At 48.3% G+C, this 18237-nt stretch overlaps 1 protein-coding gene across 1 annotated transcript; it reads right to left on the bottom strand.

The window, feature by feature from the left end:
* Positions 1-7761: 7761 nt before the first annotated feature.
* On the bottom strand, positions 7762-11817 carry ARL4C (ADP ribosylation factor like GTPase 4C). Its single transcript, XM_012434195.3, has one exon. The coding sequence runs from the start codon at positions 11331-11333 to the stop codon at positions 10755-10757; it is 579 nt and encodes a 192-aa protein (XP_012289618.1). The 5' UTR covers positions 11334-11817; the 3' UTR covers positions 7762-10754.
* Between the last annotated feature and the right edge of the window lie 6420 nt (positions 11818-18237).

The following is an 18237-nucleotide window of genomic DNA, read 5'->3' as shown; positions in this document are numbered from 1 at the left end:
AGTCAAGGAACGTGGGCAGCCTCTAGAAGCTGGAGGTGGTGAGGCACAGGCTCTCCCCTGGAGCTGCAGAAGGATGAACCCCTGCGGACACCTGGATTTGAGGCCTTCGGATCCCTAGAACAGTAAGAGAATACACTTGTGTTATTTGGGGCCACCAAGTTTGTGGCCATTTTTTACAGTAGCAATGGGAAATGAACACATAGGAGAGGCAGACAATGAACAAATAATTGAAGAAACTGCATATTACGTCAGTGGAATTATGTTCCATGGAGAGCAATGACGCGGAGAAGGGAGAGAGTGAGGGGTGGGAGTTACAATTTAAAACGAGGCTGGGAAGGCCTGGCCCAGAGGGGATGCTGGAGCAAAGACACGAAGGAAAGGAAGGATGGAGCCGGGCAGTCCCCTGGGGGACAAGTGTCCTAGGAAGAGGGGACTGCCAGTGCAAAGACCTCCTGCATGGTTCCTTGACCTCCGTGCTATTGACATTCTGGGTCAGATCATGATCTGGAGGGCTGTCCTGGGCATTGTAGGATGTTGAGGTGGCCTTTACCCACCTGATGCCTGTAGCCCCCTCCCATTAGTTGTGACACCCAATCATGTCTCAGGACATTGCCGTTGCACCTGGAGGACAAAATCACCCATGATTGACAGCAGTTGCTTTAAAGGGACCAGGGAAACATGGCAGGCACAACATCTTCTGGGGTGCTGGCATGATACAAAGCCAAGCTCTGGCAACTCCCGAGGAATGAATGAATGCTCTGATGTTTGCATTCAGGGAATAGCAGCATCAGCCTCACTGGGAACTTACTAGAAAAGCAGAATCCCGTGACACACCGCAGCCCCACCAAATCAGGATGTACACTGCAACAGAATCCCCAGATGGCAGTAAGTATGCACATCAGATTTCAAAGGCGCTGGTTCAGAGATCTCTGTGCCGTCCTTCTCAGCTGCAATGGTGGTGGACGCTCCACCAATTAGGAGTCAGATATCCTGGGGTACCCACCTGAGTTTCCAGCTCAGGGCTGTGTAGAGCTGCCTCAGGGCAGGTGTACAAGCTTTGAGGTCAGACTGTCTGGGTTCAAATCCTCACTCTTTGTAGTAGCACTGTGACCATGGCAAGGCACCCAGCACCTCTCAGCCTGTTTCTGTATCTCTGTAATGAGGCTAACGATAAAACGTCTCTACTCCATGATGTTTATTGTCAGGGGTAAGTAGGACAGCCCATCTAACATGTTTGGCTCACGGCTTGGCACTCCAAAAGTGGCCAACCTTTGTTTTTAAGATTGTCTATCTGTCTATCTGTCTGTCTGTCTATCCAAAGGAGGCAGATGGTGCAGGCAGGAAGTACACGCCTACCTTGCAGTGCTTCAGAGAGGATTAAATGAGATGACTGTCAAGTGCCCAATTCAGCGTCTAGTATAAAACAAACACTCCATGAATGCTAGTAATTAATATTATCAGAATATTTCTTTTGAGAAAATGAGCGGTGGGAAAGGGCTTAACAATGGACGATGTTCTCAGCTGCTTACTCCGAATTACACTCTTACGGCCAGAACGTCCTTGGCTCCTTGGCAGTAATTGTCAAACCAAGATGGGAGCAGTCAGTCCTCCCACTCCCTGAGCCTGGGCCAAGCAAGGCAAGTTTCCAGCTGCTTGTGACCTGTTAGCACACACAGAGGCGGTGGAGAGGTTTGTCTCACGTGGCAGCTCTTGTGGGAGCTCTTACTGTTTTTGCAACATCAGAGTTGGTGATGGTGTCTGAAGGATAGCTGAAATCCCAAGCCCTGAGTTCAGGTTGTCCTGGGGCTGGTTATTTCAGCAGTTCAATGATATTTTCTAACACCCAGGTTCCTTTCATATTTCCTTTCTGCCATCCTTAGTGTGTGGGTTGGCTCTCCTCATGGTATCAGGATGGCTGCAGTCACTCCAGGCATCACATCTTCATTGAAATTCAGAGGTAGCAAAGGAGAGCCATATGGTCTCTATGTCTCATTTTACAACATATTTTTTTTTTCTAAAGCCCATCCACTCTCTCCTCTACAAAAAGCCTTTCCCTTCATCCTCATTGGTTTTAATTGTGACATGGCCTATCCTAAGCAAATTGCAGGCAACAGGAATGGTTGATTTTATGGTTGATACAAATTTCTTAAAGCTGGGGATAGGGTAGTCTTTTCTGAGTACATAACCATGAGATAGAAGGTGCCATCCAAGCAAAACCAGGGTTCTGCCAGCGAGATGATAAGATATTGATCTGTAGAGGTTACCTGCAGTATCTCCTTCTGAGGCCTTCACCCCAAATCAGACCTTTTAATCTCTGATTCCAGCATCCAATTATCCATACAACCAGAAGCAGGAAGAACAGAATTAAGATACGGCCTGGATTTCAGGGGGAAGTGGTCATTCTCAATACTTCTGCAGGAAATTCTTCACTCTATGACAGCAACCAGATTGCAGGCAGACCACACAACTCCCCTTAGGTTGATGGGGCCCTGGTTTAGAACCCTGAGCTGGGCCCACACCAAGATTCCCATCCATCCCAGGAGTTCTGGGCTGAGACACCCAAGAAAGGCTCCAGGAGAGACAGCCAGTATCAGATAAAAAGGGGATTCTGGGATGGCATAGCATCAGACACTCAGATAATCCCGGGGTTCTTTGAACCCTGTGTTTCTCATGTGCAAGAGCAGACACAGAGGAGTCAGGCTCCCAAAATATCTGCTGAACATTGAGAAGTGGGTGGAGCCAGGTGGCGTCACTAATGTTTGGGGTCAGCAGTTTCAGCCATCATGCTGATCATGATGATCAGCCTCTCGAAAACCTGCAACACTAGCATTGCCTCCAGGAGTCAGGGCAGGACAGGAAGTGGAGGAGGCTGAGGACATGTAGATAACGAACCTCCCTCCCTGCCCCAGGAAATCTCAGAAAGAGCTGGAGAAGGATTTTGAGGGGGGCAGAATGATTCACATTGCAGGTAGTAATATGCTTTGGGAACACACCTTGCTTCCGGTTCTACTCCAAGGATGGTGTAACTTGCACTGGTGGATTTGGTTACATTTGTGACTTTCTCTTTGGTAAAGTGATGGATGCTTTACACTGGAGTCAAGCACCTCACTTGACCGTTTAGACCTGACTCACCTACTAGAACATCAGCCCTCTGAGGACAAGCACGCTTTGCCTATATTACAGTCTCCCCAATATTGTGGGTGTCACAATTGGTTGTGCATCTTGTTTTTGGAAGCCTTTTTTACACAATGAACACAGCATCCCAGCACACTTCAAATTACATAGCAATGCGAAGTTTCATTCATGTAATAATGGATTCAAACACATATTTATGAAATAAATTGTTGCAATTATCATTACTTACCATGATCCTTTTAAATGTTCCAATTGTAGTTTTTTTAGTTGTTCTGAGGCATAGGCAGTTGAAATTAACTGCACAGAGTTAGCATTGAAGGAAATGGAAACACCCAGGAGTAGCCATTAGAAGAAGGAGAATTCTGCAAACCACAGATAGAGCAGGTTGTTCTCCCCCACAGTCACTTACTGGAAACTTCCACTAAAGGTTCTATGCCCAGAATCTCTCAAGGAGAGATGTTTTCCCTCAGGAAGTCTCCTTTGGTTTACTCTCCATGAGCTGGAAGTCTGCTTATCAGTGAAAATGAAGAGGGAGCACCAGGGCTGTTCGGCCTGTCTGTGAAAAACAGACCAGCAGAATTCCCCTACAAGTGGGAGTGGGCACCCTGCCATCGGCGGGGAGAAGGGGTCACAGCCGAAGCATCATATGCATCCCTGCTGTGTGTGCGTCTTGCTTTGCAGCTTGCATGGGGTTTTCCCATCTAGTGTTTCATTTTACGTTTCAAGCAATCCTGAGAAGTAGGCAGGACGGGGATTCTCAGCCTCAGCCTGTGCTTGAGGGGTCTGCAGTTGAGAGGGGTTAGCTAGATGGCTCATTCAGGATCACATCCCCAAATGCAGACCCACTGACACCTGACACTCCTCCCTGTCCAACCTGTGTGGGGTAGGCATTGTTCCCGAAAGAAACACTCCTGAAAGGAAAACTGAAAATAAAATTATTCAGGGACAGAATCTGAAACAAGAGGGATCGTCTTCTAGACACTGGGATGTGCTCTCCAAGGAGAGAAGGCAAGGTGCTGTGCAGGGACGCTGGCGGAGCCCGGCGGTGGGGTAGTGGGGGTAAAGAGGTCACTCTTTCTGTCATCAGCATGAGGGTGGTGATAAGGCTGGCACCACAAACCCTCCTTCCTTGTCTTCCTAGATACAGAGACCCAGTTTTTTTGTTGTTGTTTGTTTGTTTTTGTGAGACAGAGTCTCGCTCTGTCACCCAGGCTGGAGTACAATGGCACGATCTCAGCTCACTGCAACCTCTGTCTCCAGGGTTCAAGCAATTCTCCTGCGTCAGCCTCCTGAGTAACTGGGATTACAGGCATGTGCCACCACGCCTTGCTAATTTTTGTATTTTTAGTGGAGATGGGGTTTCACCATATTGGCCAGGCTGGTCTCAAACTCCTGACCTGCGGTGATTCACCTGCCTTGGTCTCCCAAAGTGCTGAGACTACAGGCATGAGCCACCACACCTGGCCCAAAGCCCCAGATTTTTTAAACTGCAGAACCTTCCTGATCCAAGAGCAGCAGATTAGTGGCGCCTTCATGAGCCCAGCCCTTGCGCTGAAGGGATCTGGGGCTTAAAATAGTTCCACACTTGCAGAAGATTAGCTAATCAATCTCCTCTGAACCTTGGTTTCCTCATCTGTAAGTGCAAATAAAATTAGTTGATTTCTTGGGACTTTGGGAGGAAAAATTATCAAGCATGTGAAGCACTTAGCATGGCGCCTAGCATATACTAAGCACTCCAGAAAGGCTGCGATGTCTATTACCATGATCATCCAGGACTAACAAGGACTATGAACCAGGCTGTGCTTAATGTTACTAGCTAGAGTAATTTTAATTAACAAATGCAAACGAGATGCTTGTCTTCTAAAAGGCACGCTATAAAAACAACTTTAAAATCGCTTGTTTAGGTTACTTCTTTCATACCATGCTGCCATACTCTATGTAGAATGCAGTCACAGTTACACTCTTCATCAGGAGCAGTTCCTGCCCAGATTTGCATGTAAGGTGGTACCATTCAAAGAAAGCCACTGCATATTCTGAAAACTTAGGTGGAGTAAGTAACATAGACCTTTCATTCTCACTTCTCATCTTGGGGGAGAAACAGCAGGCTACTTTCTCAGAAACCCTCACATTGCAAGTTCCTCTCTGAAACTGATGCAGTCCCACGCTTAAGTTCAGAACTGGTGCAAAACAAATGTATAAAATGCTCCAATGTCTTGTGCAAGTTCTATTTTAAACGAGATTCAGCTGAGCCAGGGAGAGCCAGAAGGAGAGGGCTGTTTTAAGGATAAGTGAACATATACAAGACAGCCGAATGAGGAGAGAAGAGAAATGTCTGCATATCAACTGAGATGGCGGATTCCTTCCTGGCAGGCAAATGCCAGGCTGTGGGCATCAGACCTACGTCAGGACGCAAAGCAGAGGAGAGGTTATTCATCTGGGCAGCCAGAGAGCTGCTAAATCAAGGACTAGCAAGTTCTGCATGCGTTCTCTTCTTACTTTTTTCAAGTCAAACCTTTTATCTTCACACCAGCCGTATGCACACAGTTTTGTCCTTCCTTGCTACCACGACTGTGACATTAAAACAGTCTGTAACGCTGGTCACAGGATTGTTCCAAGAACCCAATCTCTGGAGACAAGCATAAAGGCACAACACGGTAAGGCCAGGCATCCCTGGTCTACCAAACACTTAGAAATGAAGAATCAAAACCGTGAAGAAAAAGTTCAGACTGGGGGAAATAGGATGGTGGTTCAGGATTAGCACCAACCTCCTCAGTTACTAGTGGTCAGAGTGATGGGGCCATTTGGAGTCAATTTTCTAGAAAACATAAAATGATTGATGTCGTCTAAGTATCAGACGTCCCTTGGCTCCCCAAGAATGTATTTGTTGAATCAAGGTTAAGTTAAGGCTACCCCATAAAGCAAGGGTTTTGGTCTTTGTTTCTTTTGATTCTCAGTATTTTTACTCCTGTGGAGCCACAGTAGTTCCTACATGGTTTTTCAGCTGTTTTTTTAGGTTTCAGAAATAGCATCTGTGCCCTTTTGACATAATCTAGGTCCCAATAATTAGTTCCTGCAGCAATGTGAATCAAAGTCAAGCCATGCTCATTTTTAAAGAAAAACCTCTAAACCCACAAATGTGTTCACCAATGTGTAAGTTTCAACATGCTTGATTGGAGCAATGATTCATCTCACAACACTGATCTGGAAGAATAATAATATTTTGTCTATTTTCATTTAAATATTTAATAGGAGATAGTAATTTTATTTAATGCCTATTTTAAAGTGTATGGCTAAAACTAATTGACAGAAATTAAGTCATTCAGCCAATGTTTACTGAGCAGCTACTAAATGCTCAGTACTAGGCTAGACACCAGCAATTAAAGAAGGTCTACTCCCTGCTTTGAGGGGCTCACAGGCTAGTGATACGGGATGTATGAAAGTAATGGCTTCAAGAATCTGGCAGCCTGTTTGACACCTAATTCAGCTTGTCGTACCTTTGGAGGAGAAGACCACCTGCGTTGATCAGAGAGTCTCCAGCTGCTTGTTTTCACTCCACTCTGGCTCCAGCCCAGAGTCAGCAGCCTAGGTTTTAGCGGGATGAGGATACCAAGAAGTGTGGCTAAAAGGGAGGCTGCAAGGACCTGATTTAAAGGCCTGCAGGAGGGTTAGGTTATCACACGTTCCACATCTTGTTGGCAGCCCATGACAACACGTTGAAAGCTACTCAGCACTTGCTGTGTGCAAAGCATGGGCCTAAGTGCTTCACCTGTATTATCCTGCTTCATCCTCCCAACAACGCTTTGAGGTACCATTATGATCCCATTTTACATATGAGGAAACTGAGGCTCAGAGGGAAAGGACTTGAGCAAAATCACAGGGCCCTAAGCACTTGAGTCAGAATTTGGAACTGGCTCTTTTGGGCTCCATGCTTAAGAGACCCCACACCCCTCTCAGGTCTTAACCATCACTTAGTCACGATTAAGCCTGTCGCTTCCCAGCTGTCAGGTGCCTCCAAGCGCTACCCATTGCACCCATTCAAGGTTCTATTGGTTCTGGCCCAATCACTTTTTTCTCTAGAAAGTGGACCTTTTCCCTGCAGAATCTACAGAGTGTGAGGGTCTTCCCACACCTGTTATTTAAGAGAACTCAAGCCTTGGACTCAAAAATCATAGACTCAGCCCAGGTACTGAGCAGAGACACAGCCAAGATACTCAGTAGCTTCCTAGCATTCTTCTATCAGTACATAGCTATTTCCAATTTTATATAATTACATCTTTGAAGTAATTATCAATTCATGACCTTTTCAGTAAATGAGAGTGCCGAGGAAGGACTGGACATTGAGGCCATTTTCCTAAAGGATTTGGGATGACTCGGTGCAGGTCACCCAGCTGAAGGACAGGCACAAGTGAATGAGTCTCAAATGCATACAGACTCCTGCATGTTAGCATTCAGATTCATCATGCGCGGTAGAGCTAGGCCCTGGCACCAAAAAAGCAGACATGATTGATATAGGCCTAGAACCGATTAGAACTCAGACACCATCTTGTGATCCATCCCCCAACTCAGCAGAGGCCTAGAGAACGAATACCAGCAATGTGAAAAAAAATCCACAGGAAATCTCCCCAGTCATTTGATTGTATAAATAATTTATTTCTGTTCACAGCATCATATATGCATTATAAAAGGCTATGGAAACAAAAGAGCAGGATGATCGCGACAGAGAATGACAGCAGTAGAAAGGAAAACAGAACCCAGGGCACACAGTCCCAACACCAGAACAGAGAATTTGGGAAGAAAATTGTTCTGAAACAAAACTGGCCTCCCTGTGTCTATTAGAAAACATTTCCAAAGCTCACATAGGGAGGCCAACTTCCTCTATGGGGAAACCATTCACTCGCCAAAGGGCAGAAAGCATAATAGGTCACCCATTAATATACTGCGGGTTGGGGGGGGCTTCCCATCCGCCCCAGTGACCACTCCAAGGTGATTTGATCTGTGCTTCCTCTGTTGGGTCAGAGATGAAATGGGCTATTATTAGGTCAAACATTACAGAAATCAACTAAGACTCATAACTAGTAGTTGATACACCACAGGGCTTTACTTTACTGCACAATGACTAACAGTTGATTGCACCCTTAAGTATTGATTATGCAAAAAACAAAATCATCTCGCATCAGTTTGAAACCATGACAGGATTTGAACAGTGATCTTGAACCTAATATTGTTAGCACGAGAAGGTTACAGTATTTGGCATCTGCAATGTCACAAAATAAATATATTATTCTCTCAATAGTGTGGAACTACCAAAATGTCAAAGTGCTTAAGAAATTGTCGCATGTGAAGAAAATAAAGAAAGATGGATTTTTTTTTTTTTAATAATTCTATACAGAATCTTCAGATGATGGGACCAGCCCATTTAGAAATCAGTGAATATGCTGTCGATATGTAAACTGAAATCTTGCAGGCTTTTCAACACTGCTTAGCTAGACTTTCTCTACTGAGTTTCTACAAAAAGACCAGCATTGGAGGGGTACCAAATACACCGACAACAGAGAAAAAGCAGACGGGCTGCTGGGTTTCTGCTTTAAAAAATTTCATATAAGAATTGGGTTTCAAGCAGGAAGCCAGAACTTCTGCCCCTGGTTCTTAAATGAACATTCGGTGTGTAATGAACAACAGGTATGGACTATAATTTGACTAACTCACATGCTCCATCAAGCATGATCGTATCCAATTTCTACAGGCCTCCTTCGTAAAGAAATGTGTGACCATCGGGGGAAAGTCATAATTCTACCTGAAAACATGGATTCTAAGAGGAAAAAAAACATCAAACAGTATGTTTTAAGTTTCCCTTTTGATACTGTGTTTCAGGGTAAATGACAGCTTCTGCAAACCAAGACACAGTCCTGATTATAAAGGATTTTTAAAATTACATTATTAAAAATATGTATTTATTCTTCTTTCACTTTATCTATTTTCCAAAGCCTCTTTCAAGTAAACTGTGAAGTGCCTGAGTACCAGTGACCATGACGTCACGCTTTCTTTTATCTCAAGCACTCATTGTTGTTTGCATTTGCCCAAAGTGCTGGCTGGCTCCATAGGCCAGTTCCCACAAGAATGAATTCGGAGAGACTTCATCCTTGTGTTTTTCCTTCTCTTTTAATTCCATGCAACGAGGTCAGCTTTTGCAACAAGGTGGGGTTTTATTTTTTTGGTGCATGACATCAAATACTCTAACGAGACATTTTTAATGAAATACTTAAACCAGATAGGCCACAATGAACCAAATTAGAAATCTGAACATGTCGCCACTTGCAGCGTAAAGGAATATAAAAGGGCAGAGCAAAGTCTTTTTTCCTAAGGTGAATATTTCTAAGGTAAGTATTCATTTGTAAAAGTTTTTTTTTAAGCATGTCTGAAAACCCATCATCACGCGGTTAGTATTACAAGAGACATCCCTTGTTTAAAAAAAAAAAAAAAAACCATCTTGCAATTCAGCACACATCTGTAGCTGGTGTGCTCATCCACACCAATCAGTAGGCTAAGAGAATTTAAAATTCCAAGCATATGGGTCTAGATATTAATGCCGATTACACAGTACAGAGGGAGGTCCCTATATTCACACACACACACACACACACACACACACACACCCCATCCAGCATTTACACCAAAAGCCTTACCCTTTAAACACCTTTAACTATCCTGCAAACAGTAAATGCATCATTGGCCACCACCTCCAATAGTTTGTCTTTTTTTTCTTCTTATTATTTTTTATTGGTCTCTCTGTGTGATAATGACCTACACATGGACAGGGTCCAAACCATCTGGAAGATGTCTGATTCCAGGCTGAAAATCAGTTCTCAACAAAACTGGTCTTCTGTAGCCACCACAAAGCACCAGGAAAAGGGCATCTCCGCTGCCATCCCCAGCCAGGCCAGCACAGCGCTCTGTGCCCGCTGCATGGTCCCAGGCAGTCCTCTGATGACCCAAACCACCCCCTCCTTTGGGCCCAGAGAGCAGGACAAACGAAATTTCAACAGGGGCCTGCCCTGTGACAGAAAATTACTCAGCTTCACAGCCCCCGAATGCAAGGAGAGGTGGTCCCCCTAGAGCCAACATGCCCCCTCCAGGTGGGTACGCCCAGGGTTCTGGGAAATGCATACCTCAGGTAACTCAGGTGCGATCCCCCCAGTGGGGGCGGGGCAGCCTGAACTTCTGGCCCTTTAGGAATAGGAAGAAATCGCTTTTGTCTCTCCGACTACAGAGCCTTCCACCTGGGGACGGGAGGGCGGAGAGCAGGACCGGCACTTCCACACCCCACCGCAGCCCCCCGACCCCGTCAGTAGCTCTGGCGTTCAGACAAAAGGTCCCCTGAGCTGGGGGTGGGGTGGGGGGGAGCAGGTCCAGAGCAGGCCGGTAATCAGCCTTCGTAGCTCCTTAAGTCACCAGTCCTGCATTTGGGTGCAGAGATTCCGTTTTAAAAATTCGAAGCATCGCTTTGGTTCGCTGTCTTTGTTCGCGGGCGCGGGTTCTCGCTCATCCATCCATCCATCCATCCATCCACCCATCCATTCATTCTTGACGCACTCGCTCGCTCCCCGGTAGCTCCCGGCGCATTACCGCTTCTTCTTCTGCTTGAGGGACTTCCTGCGTTTCAGGATCATCTCATAGAGCTTGTCCATGCCCTCGGTGAGGCCCTCGCCGATGATGGCGCACGCCGGCTGGACGTGGTAGGTGGTGGCCGGGATGAGCTCGTGCAGCGCCAGCTGCTTCTCGATCTCGGCCACCGGCAGCGACTTGGGCAGGTCCTGCTTGTTGGCGATGACCAGCAGCGGCGTGCCCTGGTTCTCGGCGAACTTGGTCACCTTGTGCAGCTCCGTCTTGGCCTCCTCCAGCCGGTCCACGTCCACCGAGTCCACCACGTAGATGATGCCGTCCGTGCAGCGGCTGTAGGACTTCCACAGCGGCCGCAGCTTCTCCTGGCCGCCCACGTCCCAGAAGTGGCAGCTGATGCCCTTGGCCGTGCCGTTGCTCAGCTTGATCTTCTCGGTGTTGAAGCCGATGGTGGGCACCGTGTTCACGAACTCGTTGAACTTGAGCCGGTAGAGCACCGTGGTCTTGCCGGCCGAGTCCAAGCCCAACATGACGATGTGCAGGGACTGGAAGGCCGAGATGTTGGAGGAGATGTTGCCCATGGCTCCTGGCTGCGGCGCCGGCCACTGCGGCTGCGGCGGGAGGGCGCCGCCCCCCGAGCAGTCACGGACCCGACGCGGCCGGGCGCACCTGGGCCCCGCCCGCCGCCGCCACCCGCACCGGCCTGGGGCTCTGCGTCCCCCGGGCGCACGGCTCGGCGCGCTCAGACGCCGCGGTCCCCGCGCCCTCGCCGGCCGGGCTCGCGATCGGCGGGCATCGCGTCTCTGCGCGCGGCTTTGTCTCCCGCGAAGCCGCCTCGGATGCTCGGCGCAGGAGGCTCGCGCCCGGCGCCCTCCCCAGGCCGGGGCTCGCTCTGTGGCTTCCTCGGGCCGCGCCCCCGCGCTCCCGCCGCTGCCCGGGCTCTCCGCGCTCCCGGCTCCCGGCTCCCGGCGCTCGCCTCTCGCCTGGGCGGCGCCGCTCCTGCTCCCGCTCCCGCTCCCAGGGCGCGGGCTTCCCCGGGAGTCGCTGCCGGCGCGGCCGCCTCACAGTCCCCGCAGTCCCCGCGCCGCCGCCGCCGCCGCCGCCAGCCTGCAGCGGCCGAAGGGCGCCCGGACCCGCCCCCTCGCGCCCCGCCCCGGGCCCCGCCCCTCGCGCCGCCGGGGGTCAGGCGCGGTCCTCCCCGCCCCGCCGGCCGTTTTCGCGCGCTTCGCTGCGTCCCCGCCGCCTCCGCGGCCCCTCCCGCGCCGCGCCGCGCAGACACAATGGGCCCGGAGCCGGCTCTTCCTCCCCAGCGGCTGACGAGTTTGCAAAAATAGCTCGTGGCTCCCGGAACCCCCGCCCGGGCCGAGCCCGCGCCCTGCCCTGGGCCGCAGCTGTGGGCGGTGCAGCCTGCCCGGGGGAGTGGGGCCCAGGGTCCCAGCTCTGTGGGCACGAGGCGGGCAGGGCGGCGCCCATCGTGACTGGGCGAGCGCCGCGCTGGGGAGTGAGGGCGGCGGGGTCCGGGCCTCCAACCCCCAGGAGAAGGGACTGGACGAGGCCGGCCTCGGTGAGCCGCCAGCCTGCGCTCTGGACCCGGCGGGTCGCGTCCCCACCTATCCACCCACGCTCGCGCCGCGGCCGGCCCTGGCTCTGGCCCCCTTGACGCCCAGGCTCGCCTCCTGCCTGGGCTCCAGGGGGCTGCACCCGGCCAGCGCCGCCCTCCGGAGCCCAGGCCTGTGCCCAGGGCACTTTGTCGGCTCAGCCATTCTTGCCCGGTGGGGGCTGTTGGGGCAGAGGTCCGGCATGGGTATCCTAGGCCGCGATGGGGGTTAGAAGACCTACCTGCCCTAAGTAACTCGGACAGCTCACCGTCCCAGACACTCCCCTGGGCTGCCTCATTTTGTCCGCATCAACTCTGCTGACATCCCAGGGGAAGCGTTAGCATCTCGGGAGAGCACCCCTTGCCACCCGACTTTGGGAACAGAACCACCTGCCCGCAGGTGAACTACTCCGCAGAAATGGCAGCTCCAGCCCCGGGGGCTGAAAAAATGTGTCTACAGCTTGGAGCTGGTGGCACTGTGGGTTACAAACACTGATATCCCACGGGTTCCACCTCCTGTCATCCCAATTCAGTAGTTTTCTTCTGGTTTGTAAACACGTAACAAATGCATATCTTCTCTGGGTGCGGAGAAAACAGTATATTACGGCAAACACACCACCGATCGCGGAGAGATGCTCCGCAGGAGACAGCCGGCCGCAGCGTGGGCGGCCACATCTTCCCAGATCTAGCTTATGAGACAGAAACGCTGGAAACGGGATCGAGGGGGAAGAAAATGAAAATGTTAATCATTTATGAGTAAAAGCTAGAATTTTAGAAAAATATCCTCTTCAGTTCACAAGCCACAAAAAAATACGGTATCATCGGTGCCAAAGGACAAGCCCGCCCCCTAACCCTTGGAATTCCCAAGACGGCAGCGGGGGCAGTCATCCACTCTCCTGAGTGGGTCCGGGGATGGAAACGGAGTGCCAGGCTGGAAAGGACCCTGCCTATCATTCCACCCAGCACTGCCCGATGAGGTAACAAGGCCTAGGCACCTGTGACAGCTAAGGCGGAACCTAGGGGCCCACCGCCTGCTCCAGTCCCGCAAAACCGGGCACCTGGCTGCCCTCCTCACACCCCGCTCTACCCACATGCTGTTTCCTTCAATGAGGAATAAAGTGAGCCACTGGAAGGACAGAAATTCAACAGAAAATATTGGCTGCACTGTCATTTTTTTACATAAAAATGAAAATGTGTTCACTGACGTCGCTGAAAAATCCAGGATGAAGGTCTTCAGGCATAGCTAGATCCAGGAGCTCAAAAGGAGTCTTTAGAGCAGGTGTCTCTCCAGCCCTCCTCCGTGTTCCTCTGTGTTGCTTCTTTTTCCTTCTGGTAGCCTTGCACTCACATCCTTGGTTTAGATCCTGGAAAGGAAAAGGTACATCTCTTTCCAAATAACTCCAACCAAAGCCTGGAGCACGCATCCCTTTGGCCTGCCTGGCCCACCCTGGATCAAGGGCTGCAGTCCAGGAGGAGGGAACACAGTGATAGATGTGGCCCAGGGGCTGACATCAGGAAGGGTGGTTCTCCAAGAATCCAGGGTCTGTCACCAAAAGAGCAACTCTAGTGAGGCAACAAAGACAATAGATGTTGGCGTAATTCATACTGATGCCATTTCAGTTATTGAGAACCCTAGAGAGACAGGATTTTGTGTTTTTGGAGTGATTTTCTTGACTCTCTTTAATACCTGCCCCATAGATAGCCACCTTCTCATAAGACTGTTTCTTCTTTCTCTTTCTTCTCTGCCACAGACAGGGCTGAGACTGAGCACTAGCCCAAGATGAGCCTGTGGTTTACTAGCCTGGGACCTGGACATTTGGAAAGAGACAGATCAGACTGGAAGTCTCTCCATCTGGCTTCCACAAATTACCTTTGTGTTACTTCCTTTTCCCCTAGTCAAGACTTGCTGTGATTTTAAGGTGGCAGTAGGGAGATGTTTTAGTAAAGTATCAATGAATTTTTTTGGTGCTGTGCTAATTATGACCAAGAGCCTCAGTGGTTTTGACTGCAGCCTCCACGTTTTGCACGGCCATGATAGGGTTCAGCAGTAAAGAGCTGTCTGCTGTCCAGTAGCAAAAGCAGATTAATAGACATTAATAGACCTCCCAGAACAGAGCCATTAAACAGCAACTCACCATAATTGAATAGCAACTGCTCTACCTGCTGATTTCGCTCATCAGGTGATAAGTTCATTTTACAGTTGATAATTTAACTTCTAACACATAAAAATGTCATTTGGTGGAGTCAACTGGTAACTTTCCTTCAAATATGGATTTCTGTTGAAAAACACTGGGATTATGAAAAGGAAAGTAACGTTTACCACTCGCATCAGACATGCAAGGCCTACTTTGAGCCTATTTCTTCATGGACATACATCATGGCTAAATTCCACTGAGTGGAAAATATTGGCTGCACGGTGCCACTTACTTTGTTTAATTAATCAGAAGGAGACATTTATTAAAGAATAGCATGCACTCATGTTCTGTCTGAGATGAGCTCCTCTTCCAGCGACAGTGACATTTCGGGTCCTCTTCTTTCTATTCTTCATCAAGATGACTGCATCCAGAGAAAATTATTTCAAGCAAACAGAATGCAATAACTTGGCAGTAATTTTGAAATTGCATCCTAAAATATTCTCTTTTTCTTCCCCCTTTAAGGGCTTGGAAATAAAATGTGCCACCAATTAAAATGATATTTTTGAGTGAATCTGGTGACTAGAGCAATACATCATGGCATTATTATCTTTGCTTGAGTAAGGCTAATAACATGCAATGCAAAAGGGAGCATCCCATTCATTCTTGAACACAATGAGTAAATAACGACCAGAACGTGGGCACGTGTTCGCACATACAAATGTAAGCATGGGATTATTTGCATGTTCTCACTGCAGATCTGCTGTGGAACGCTGGGTTCAGGTTCACTGCCCTGGCGCTTAACTGTTATAATACAGGGGTGCCCTCTGCTGAGCTTCTCGGATAATAGCTGAAGAGGCTTCTACAGAGGCACACTGGCCTAGTGCTTAGCAAATGTTTAGTCCCTAGTTACTGAATGAATGATGGATAAGTGACCCCCTAACTTTGTTCTCTCTATGGAGATGCAGGAATAGAACCCTAATGGTTAAACTGAGAAAGTGCCAGGGGCCCATGGGTGCTTTGCTTAGGGCTCAGAGCTCAGACCCGTTGATGCCAGCATGGGTCTTGTCTGTGAGACCTGTGGGTTGTCTGCCAGGAGAGGGGAGCCAAGAGCCAGGCAGAGCAGCAAGGTGCTTTACCAGGGGAGCTGTTCACAGAATCACAACTGATGGAAGAGATCAGAAAACAGCATCCATGGAACCCAGCTGAGACTACAGAAGGGAAGAAAACCAATTTTTGCATCGAGTTCTCAGGCAGGCACAGGCAGCCGTAAACGGAGAATGGGCTGGGAGTCAAGAATGAAGGAGGACAGTTACGGACAAGGTGACAAGCCCTGAAGCTCCCGAAGCCAGGTGGTCCAGGATTGAAGACTTTTGTCTGTCAGGAGAGGTTCCTTAAGGAAGAACCAAACCAGCACTTGCAGAGGGCCCAGGGCTTGCTGGACCACCCAGTCACCATCACTACACAGTCACTCCCCAACTCTAGGAGAAATGCCGGTTCAGGCTACTTAACGGTGGAAGCCACTAAGACACTGGTGCCAAGGGAGGCTTTGTGGATGGAACTGTAGATCTGGGGGGAGACGAATGAGAATCTGTGATGCTTGCAAGCTCTTGCTTCATTCAAGTGGTCCAAAGCCTGGAAATAAAAAAGATCCACTACTCTACTGGCCATTCAAGTTTATAACTCTAAGAAGAAAAAATCAGGGTGCCTTATTTTAAATTTTGCTAAGCAACAGGGCTGAAACAATTCCAGTTTGTATTTTCCCAACAATCACCACTGCTAGTGTTTTGTATGATTGCTGTCGTTGTTGCTATTTTTTCCAAGAAAAAAAAATAAAAAATCTAAAAGGCTCCCCCATTTCAGGTCTTCCTTAATAATTGTCAATCTCTATTATATGCCTGAGATGATAGACATAAAACATTAGAAGCCATTATCTGGGCTGGGCGCCGTGGCTCTCACCTTTAATCCTAGCACTTTGGGAGGCCGAGGTGGGAGGGTCACCTGAGGTCAGCAGTTCAATACCAGCACGACCAACATGGTGAAACCCCATCTCTACTAAAAATACAAAAATTAGGTGAGCCTGGTGGTGGGTGCCTGTAATCCTAGTTATTCAGGAGGCTGAGGTAGGAGAATTGCTTGAGCCTGGGAGGCGGAGGTTGCAGTGAGCCGAGATCATGCCACTGAACTCCAACCTGGGTGACAGAGAGAGACTTTGCCTCAAAAAACAACAATAATAAATAGAAGCCATTATCTTTCCTATCAGTCATATTTTAAAATATAGTTGTTATATAACACTATTTTACATCTTTCTCTAATGTTTACATGGCATATATTAAATGAACTTTTGTCAAGGTTCATTTGGAAGCTTTGGAAGTCAGCACTCAGGCATAGCAAGGTGACAGAAAAGTTCTTAGATCAGTGCCAGCGTCCTTTCTGTTCAGGGGGAAGAAAAGGCTTAGTATGCAAAAAGTATTTCTGATTCCTTTAGTAATTCAATCACAGTAATTAAATTTCTACTCTAATAGCTATGGTGAAGGAAAAAAACTCGAAACAATAAATATCAGGTGATTAGAGAGCTGCACCATGGGCCAAAAAATATTTGATGGAAACTTGGATTACTCTCATTCCCCTTCTCCCGCCTCTGCAGGTGAACTGAGAGCCTATTATTTTCATTTAATTAAGCTTACTTGGCTGGACCCAGAGAGACGGAAACAATCACGCTTTTGTGCCTCTATCAAGCCCCATTGGCTTTCTTCAGTGCAGCAGGGAGAATGGGGTGTGCGGCCAGTCCCCCAATCTCCAATGTGCGGTCACTCAGGATGACTCTTCCCTTTAATACAACGGTGGCTTTTGTAGAACCATCTTCTATGTGGATACAGTACAGCATCTGAACAGAGCTCCTTGACCGATTGCTGCTTTTGTTGGAGTAATAACCACATGAGATGATCATTTCTTCCTTATGAGTCACACGGTGCTTATGTAACCTGATGCTTTGCTCTGTCAATCACAGAAAATCCCTTTTACCTTCTTGCTCCTGCCTCTCTCAGTCTCCTGCAGCTGCTCTCCTAAGGTCACTGGTGATCAGTGGAAAAATCCAAAGAGCTGATCTGTGTGGATGGCTGTCTGGGACAGAGATGTTCCTCGGTTAGAGTCACGCCACCCACCAGGACCTCCAAACATGCGTCTTACAAAACTGTGCCCTCTCTGTCTCCCTGATCACTAATCCTACTTTATGTGAGTCTTCTCAATAGTCATTAGCCACAGGCTGTGGTAGTCCTCTGTGTTTCTTTCTTCTCTCTGTATCTAATTCAATGTAGCTCTCATGATTTCTCAATCTCTGCCACTGTCAAAAGCCAGAAGAGATCAACATGGACTACTGGACTCAGAGCATGCTGTCTTTCTCTCTCACTCTGTAGATAGGTAGATAATAGACAGATGATAAATACACAGATAACAGATAGATGATTGATAGATTGATAAATGATAGATGATAGATCAATAAAGAGAAAGAGATTGTCCAGCAAACATATCAGGCAGCACTAGGCAATTGACAAACTCTTGTCTTTCCCTTCCTTCTGCTCACTCTCTACATCCAGTCAACCAATGTCCATTCTACTTTGGAAATGGCTCTGGGAATTAAAACTGTGAGCACTTTCAAACCACGTTTATTGGTTTTTTCTTCATGACAGTTGCCTTTATGTCCTTAATGAATGCAGTATTTACTTCCATTTTTTGCATGTGGAAAGGAGCAAACTT

Source organism: Aotus nancymaae, unplaced genomic scaffold, assembly GCF_030222135.1.
Source record: "Aotus nancymaae isolate 86718 unplaced genomic scaffold, 86718_ANA_hifiasm-v0.15.2.pri h1tg000008l, whole genome shotgun sequence".
NCBI lineage: Eukaryota > Metazoa > Chordata > Mammalia > Primates > Aotidae > Aotus > Aotus nancymaae.
This window is presented reverse-complemented; position numbering and strand designations above follow the sequence as displayed.